This window comes from Blennius ocellaris (assembly GCF_963422515.1).
Source record: "Blennius ocellaris genome assembly, chromosome: 15".
Classification (NCBI taxonomy): Eukaryota; Metazoa; Chordata; class Actinopteri; order Blenniiformes; family Blenniidae; genus Blennius; species Blennius ocellaris.
Window position 1 is genome coordinate 16,459,150 of NC_137664.1, and position 8,214 is coordinate 16,467,363.

At 41.8% G+C, this 8,214-nt stretch overlaps 1 protein-coding gene across 1 annotated transcript; it reads left to right on the forward strand.

The window, feature by feature from the left end:
• Nucleotides 1–5,542: 5,542 nt before the first annotated feature.
• On the forward strand, nt 5,543–6,886 carry LOC308140607 (N-acetyllactosaminide beta-1,3-N-acetylglucosaminyltransferase 2; the record flags this gene model as incomplete). The annotated part of the gene is made up of 1 exon (XM_080510451.1): nt 5,543–6,886. The coding sequence occupies one exon, from the start codon at nt 5,543–5,545 to the stop codon at nt 6,884–6,886; it is 1,344 nt and encodes a 447-aa protein (XP_080366577.1).
• Nucleotides 6,887–8,214: the final 1,328 nt, after the last annotated feature.

Sequence of the window (8,214 nt, forward strand, 5' to 3'; positions counted from 1 at the left end):
GAGGGAGGGTGGGCAGATTGATGGATCTCTATCTCTATTTAAGAATTAAACTAAACTAAAGAAACACATGTAGGTATTTTCACTGGCGTTTAACCACAACTAAGGCATTGGGCTTAGGGAGTGTTGGGGGAATATCACGAATATAAACATGAGGAAGAGGAGGAGGACATCCAAAGAAACCTAAGAAAGAGAAAGAGATATAACCCATCAAATATTGGGACACAAACAGAAAATTCAGTGCAATGACTTCATGAAAAATAGCATCAGCTCTGTTCATGTATGTGGTTCCTTTGCCAAAATCCCTGACTGTCAATTCTAACATAGCCCCTGCTGTTAACTGACCCACTTTATACCGTGCCTTATGCATCAACCAGACACGCTACACATTGTACAACCGCCTCTCCAGTCGGTCTGTTGAACTCTGATGACTATTTGCCTTCACTTTAGTTATATTAAAAAAAAGATTCTTTCACCTGTTAAGAACTCCATGTTCACACTTTACAGATTTGTTTTATTTGTAAAATCTGTGATTGCCCAGTATTTGTGTTATGAACCCACACAGCTCTCTGTACAAAAAGCCCAGTCCTCTGCCACTAAGGAGCTGGTTCTAATCTGCTCCCAAACAAACCCTGGTCAGATTCAAGAATGAACTCAGCACAGGCTTCGAAACCAAACGAACCAAACTGAGCCTTTGTTCAACTCGTATTTGTAGGAAAGTAGAGTCTCTGACAACATTTTATAACTTTCATAATTTTTTTTACAAGCAACTGTAAACTCTTGGTTAGTAAAAAAAATAACATAATAATCCCGCTGGTCCATTAAGGCCAAACAAACAACTTTTTATTTACTGAAATTTTAGCACATTCTGTTGCATAACATCAATCATAAAAACACCAAATACAGTGTCTATTCATTGACATGTTTTGGTTTACTATATGAGCAAACAATGCAAGCTGGAGTAAAGTGTGATCCCTCAGTTTTCCTTATTTTGATTTCCAGGCCATATAAACACAGTACAAATTTTAATACTGTCCACTCTCCTAGGACTTACCATCAACCGAGATGATGGTATGAATATATTTACTAGGACAGACAGATACGTGATCATTAAGTGCCATTTTGTTGTGAGCATATTGGCTGAAAATATAATTATGTGTCCAATTTTTAAAAGTTATAAGAGTTTAAAGTCATGATGGAACTTGTTTTTACTTGACAATAGAAAAACGTCGAGCATGTCTGAGGTGGCAGATCTATGGCAAAATCTATGGTAATCCTAGTTAATCCAATCACCAAAATCTTTCATAAAAACAACAAGAGCAGGATCTCAAAGCCTTATCAGCGATACCTTGTAGGTTGTACAGCCTAAGAACTATAAGAAAAGCGAAGTTATAGTTGAATAAGACAAAAAATAAACTGCAGAATCCAGATAGACACAAGCTATAAACTTAGCTTTTCCTTTCATTGCCGTGATCCATTTGATTGATGTAAGCACACTCAAAACAAAATAAGCCACAAACTGGACGGGAATACTCCTAATTTACTGTAAAAGTCTATGTTCCAAGTAGCTAATAATGAAGTTGTTTGCCTTTGGGGCGAGGATATACAAGCACTGCAGGTCAATGGGACTTAAATGAGCAGGGATAGAAGTACGAGCATATACTAGGCAGCCAAGGAGGAAGGGATCACTGTCCTCCTGTGTGTTACTCTGAAAGTCCAAGCTCCTTCTAAGAATTCATTTCAGTAGCTTAACCCTTGGACTACGTACTAATAGTCGGTATGAGTGGCTTTGTGAAACAATCAGACCATTCCTGCAGTCTCAATATTAGAGGCTGAATTTGTTTGCCATTCTCTTAACAGTCATAGATGTTATTGCTTGGTCTCACAGGAGCAGCCACACAAAGCATATGGCTTTGACGCTTGCATGAGAAGGCAAAGGATAAAATCAACTTGATTTAGTATCGGTTTGTGGTTATTAAGACGAGGAATAATCTTGTGCTGCAGGGGATCTCAGGGACAAAACGCAGCCCTGTGTGCGCGAGCCTTCAAAGTGAACACAAAGTCTCCATGCAAGTTAAGCAGGCAGGAGCACACAGCGTGCCCGCACGGCCACAATGCATGTCAACTCCAAACCCAGCAGCCTCGTGTGTGGTGGCTGGGGGGGAGATAAAATAATAAGCAGCCGTATTGTGTCTGTAAGGCTCTGAGAAACTGTGTGTTTGGGTTACTTCGCCTCCGAGAGCGTAAACATGAACACACACGACTGGAAGAATAAGCTAACCCGCTAGTAACTAGCCAGAGGATGCAGACTTTAACATGCAGCTACAGAAAGAAAGGGGGGGAAAAGGCAGCTCATTGTTTGTGTCATTAGCCGCGGCGTGAAGACAACGGGGGAAATATTCTGCTTTCTTTTGTCTGGAAATGACTGATAGTCCCCCTCCCTCTTCTTCTCCTCCTCCTCCCCTCGCCTAAAAAAAAAAGAGTAGGATAAAATCCGCTAGCAAGCTTGCTACTTTGTGTCACAGACAAATAAACACGTCTGTTGCATGTTCCGTCGCGTACAAATTGAACCTCGCTTCATTGTGTCGGAAACGCTTACCGGACGCGGCGGTGAAGTGGCGTTCAGCGGTCACTCAGGCAGCTATCAGAGAAACCCCGCTTGTTCATTTTTATAAAGACATCCAGGGAGACTTTAAAGAGTATTTTCCACCTCCGAGCCGCCGGGATGATGGCCCCTCATTCAAAGCGCAACCTAACGTGGAATGCTTCAAGCAAAACATAAACGGAAACCTACTCCGCTAAGCCCCGCCTCATCTGTCTTTCTATTGGACCAACGCGGGAATTCAGCCGATAACCTGTTGCCAGACAACGATTCTATTGGCTGGAACCCGAGTCCGTCGGTCGTCCACATTATGACGTAGGAACTTTATCAGCGGGTACCTTGATTGTCCTTTTGCAATTGTATAATACAGGAGCGCGCGCGCTCTCTCTCTCTCTCTCTCTCTCTCTCTCTCTCTCTCTCTCTCTCTCTCTCTCTCTCTCTCTCTCTCTCTCTCTCTCTCTCTCTCTCTCTCTCTCTCTCAAATAGAAAGGGCAATACTAGATAGATAGATAGATAGATAGATAGATAGATAGATAGATAGATAGATAGATAGATAGATAGATAGATAGATAGATAGAATTTACTAATGTGGACTAATATATGTTAAATAATAACAAGGCAGTCTGGAATTAACTGAGATCAATGAAGGTACATAATCAATCAAAAGGATGACAAAATTAGCACCAAAATACAAACGAAACATGTTTCTTCTACACCACTTTGGTGATGAAGCCAATGAGGTGAACATGTAGGAAACACCCTGCACAGGTCACCAGTACATCATATGGTAAACACAGTGAGACACATACCCACATTCATATCTACAGTCACTTAATTAGCCTGCACTTCATGTTGGATGGACACCAGAGTACCTGGATTAAACTACACAGGGAGAAAATGCAATTACCAAGGACCTTGCCCAGTCTTCAACCTGCAGTTTCTCCCTGTCAGATAACAAATGCTTACAGGAGAGTTAAACAAACAAACGTCCCCTGAGCTGATTTGGGAAGGCTTATATGTCCCTGAGTCCAAAGCCCATGAAGCTAAATATCATTCCATGTGTTCAATAATACAGGCAGTAATAGATGTTATATACTTTTAGAGAGGAGAACCAGTGTCAATATCTCTGTTAAAGCATTATGTGTTTCAAATGTAGGGAAATGTTTGTCCATTTTGGTTAGAAAGTGAATATAAGTCACCTAACAGTTTTAATGAAGCAGGGATGTGAAACATGTAGTTTGTGCAACAAAACTGGCATGCAAGAGGATGGAATCCATTTCGCATTAAATGCGATTTGACTATGAAACTAACTATAATTTTAGCAGACATGACAACTAAACAGCCAAAAACAGAAATTGAATGAATGTGGAAACCATACTGTGAAATCATGCATGCTTGCTGAAGGCTACAGAAATTTGCATCTTGCAAAGCGACCATTTTAAGTCTGTTTTGGAGCATTTCAGATTGTACTTTTTTTCAATGATATTTCTGCTTGTTCATAATAGTTTTTTGTTGGGTTTTTTTTTTTGTTTTTAAATGCATTAAACAACATTCTCATGGTAAACATGTTTACAATATACTTGAAGTTATTTCTACTAAAATGGGGGTTCTAGTATGGCCATATTGAAATCACAGGAGATTGCATTTGGTTCCAGAACTAAAATCAGTTTAACTGACCTGCACTGCAGTAATCATTTAATATTGCTGTTTTTGTTTTGTTTTGTTTTGTTTTGTTTTGTTTTGTTTTGTTTTGTTTTTTTTGTTTTTTTTTTTTGGGGGGGGGGTTACATCAGCGGTTCTCCAATTGTACAAGGTTTCTCTTTAAATACCATTTCCTAATGGTTTTAAGATTTAAGTGATTCAATTCAAATTCATCTATTTCGCAGCAAATTCAACACAATCATTTCAAGACACTTTTACAGAGAAAAATCCACAACGATTCCACAGGAGCAAGCAGAAATTTTGATTGTCAGAGGAAAGCCTTCCCTTCCATGTTTCTTTTCCTCTTATAATGTCATATAATAAACCAAATCAAGATATCAAATCATGGAAATGTTGTGGTTCCCGCACCGTGAGTAGGGGGCAGCATCCTCCTGCGCTTCAGAGAACCGCTGCATTAAGCAAATAGGCACCTGCAGCCACACATGCAAATCAGGCTCCTTGTCTGGACTCATCATTATTACCGGGCAGAGTCTGCATCAGCTGCAACAGGTCGAGCTGTTCCTTCGTTACACGCAGTCGCAGTGCGCGCAAGACACGTCTCACCTGGGACATGTTGCTGAGCTGCGCAGCCACATTTTCACTCGTAGACCTGCTCAGTGCTGCGTGATGGATGCAGGTGAAGCACCACGGATGTCCTTCACCCCTGAATACCCATAGCCAGGCCGGATGAGACAAATCAAACAAGAAGAGGATACCTCCAGTCACTGTGTGTCAGATCTAACCCGACTGAAGCAACGAAGGTTCGCTCACTCGTAAGTAATAATGATTAATCTGTTATTTACATTCATTGGGAGTTGAAGCTATTTTCAGGTAGATAAAGTTGAGTTGGGATGTTACTTGTCAAATATTCCTTGTTGGAAGGAAGAAATAAACAAACTATGTTGCTTCATATGCCAGTTTCCTTCTGTGCTTTTCCATTTCCTTTGGAATCATATGTTCCACAGTGTGTCCACAGGGGTTGTGTGGCAGGCAGCACACAATATACAGGATGATGTTCTCAGTGTGTAGTCAAGAACAGATAATAACCCTCAGTGGACCATAACCAAGGAGACAGAAGCTCCAGAGGCTTGACCGCGATGTTTTCTAGAAATTCTCATGTGACTGTAGTGGCAGTGGCAGTTAGGAAGAGATAAATATAAAATATAAGCTTATTATTGTTTTTTTTATTTTTTTTTATCTCCTCTGCATGCAGGTGTGTTTCTGGTTTGTCCACCACAGGCAATGGGAAAATGCTGCAAGTGCAACGGGAGACTGCTGTGCATGTGCTTGCTGCCTTGTATGATGACAGGTCACCTTGTGATTTACATCATGGTGTCCATATTCATCACTATCTCCTACACGCCTCCAAAAATAACCATTCACTATGTAGCCCCAGGGATTTCTTCTAATTCTTCATCCATGGCATCTCACCCGCTCAGCCCTTTTTGGAACCTCCGTTTAGAGGACAGTGCACTGTGGAACCAGATGCAGCATGCATGGGACCGTCAGCACAACCCAATACTGAGGGGAAACATCACCGGGATGATGAGAAGGCCAAAAGCGAAACTTTTATCGGCACTCGAGGACGAATGTGTCTCTGACTGCATGTCACACAAATGTTCCATCCCTCACAAGTATGACTTAAGCAGCTTGCCAGAACAAATTCAGGCATTTATCAGGTCAATGCACTGCAGGGAGTACCCGCTTCTTATCAACCAGCCTGCCATGTGTAAGAGGAGCAACGGCAGCTTTGGTTTGAACTCTCCGATGCTCGTCATGGCCGTCAAATCCCAAGTGGGAAACTTTGAGAATAGACAGGCCATCCGGGAAACATGGGGACACAGTGGCTTGGTGAAGGGGGAAACCAATAAGAAAGGAGGACTAGTGCGCACAGTGTTTCTCCTGGGAAGACAGGACTCGACTACAGGTCCTCATCCAGACCTGAAGAACCTCCTGGAGCTGGAAAACCAGAAGTACGGGGACATTCTACAGTGGGATTTCAGAGACACCTTTTTCAACTTGACTCTGAAGGACTTGCTGTTCTGGAACTGGCTCCAACAATACTGCCCCACTGCCACCTTTGTCTTCAAAGGGGATGATGATGTCTTTGTGCGAACCAACGCTCTCCTGGATTACCTCCATAAACAATTGGAGGAGCACAACCTGTGGAGTTCTTACACCAATGAGACAAACATAAATCTGTTCATCGGGGATCTGATTACTAATGCAATGCCAAACCGTGAGCCATCCACTAAATACTACATCCCAGAAACTTTTTACAAAGGAGCCTACCCACCCTACGCAGGTGGAGGAGGTGTAGTGTACTCTGGCTCCCTGGCATTACGTTTGAAAGAGGTGTCTGACAGGGTCCGCCTTTTCCCTATTGATGATGTGTACCTCGGCATGTGCCTGCACAGACTCGGGCTCTCTCCCAGCCACCACCCAGGCTTTTTAACGTTTGATCTCCCACAGACAGACAGAGGAAATCCCTGCGCTTACAGATCCGTGCTCCTCGTTCACAAGCGGAGTCCCAAGGAGATGTTGACGCTGTGGAAACAACTCCACAATCTGCCGGGACAATGCTGAGGCACATTTGCCAACCAAATAGGATTGAATGAGCATCTGGTGAGGGCTGCCGCCACACTCATTTGACAAAAATGACTCCCCGTGACTGAATCACGTGGAGCAGAGCATATTTAATGCTCCTGTCCTCTGAAGAGTTTACATGTTCTGGAGAAGAGACTTATCTACCTCAAAGGGGACCTTTTTATTAACAGGACATTTCAGAATATGTTACTCTTAATCACTACAGGTATGCATTTATGTCCTCAAGTTAACATTTTCATAAACATTCCTTGCCTGATATGTATAAGGACACTATTTTACAGATATTACAAATGTCATATCTCCACATTTGTTTCAAGGAAATCATGGATAACATTTTAACAAAGGTTGACTCTAATCGTGCCTGGTGAAGTGGGATGTTGAGTGTTCCTACAAGAATTCTGTAAATCGATCGTTCTTGTGCTGGTAATAAAATATTTTTTCACACTGTTCTGCAACGGATTAGCACCAGTCGATGAAGTGGTGAGCAGGAAGAAGACTTTAGTTCAATTCCAGGCCAGGCCCTTCCTGTGTGGTCTGTTCTGCCTGTGGGTGTGTGGGTTTTCTACAGGTACTCACAAAAAGTCTGTCAGCCCTGTGATTGGCTGAAACTTGTCTATTCATACTCTACCATTCACCCAGAGTTAGCTGTGATGGGCTATGGCACCCAAAACCCTGAATTGAATAAAGTAGGGGTTAAATTATCCATAAAAACAGTCTGCCAAAGGGTCACTCAGGCCTGTGGGATGACCAAAATATCAAGGTAACCATTACACTGAATGTTTCCAAAGACATTTCCTTTTCCTTTTTGGTCACTTGAGATGGGACCTTTTGAGAGTAGTGGGAAAAAAATCAGACATACATACCGAACATGCAGACTCCATTTGCCCTGAGAATCCACAGGCATTCAGATCTTTCACCAGATTTGGCAAAATAAAAAAGTCAAAACTAAATTCATTCTTGTAGTTTTGAAAATGAAAAACAAACCTCCAAATGGGGGTCATATTTTTTTTTTTACATTCCCACAATGATTTCAGTCATCTTAAAAAGTGAAACAATATCGTAATTGTCCCGTTGTGCTTGTTTTTTGATAGTTCAGTATCTACTTCTATGTTTTTGCTCTATAATAGATTGAGACATCTTGTAGTATAGTAGTCAGGCATATAGCTTGATTTAGCACGATTTCACATTGTCTGGCCCACAGGACATCAGATTTCACTTTACATTGCCCTGAACAAAGAGGGATTTGACACTGCTGTCCTAAATGTTTCAGAATGCAATCATTTGTAACCACTGAATTTCCTCACATT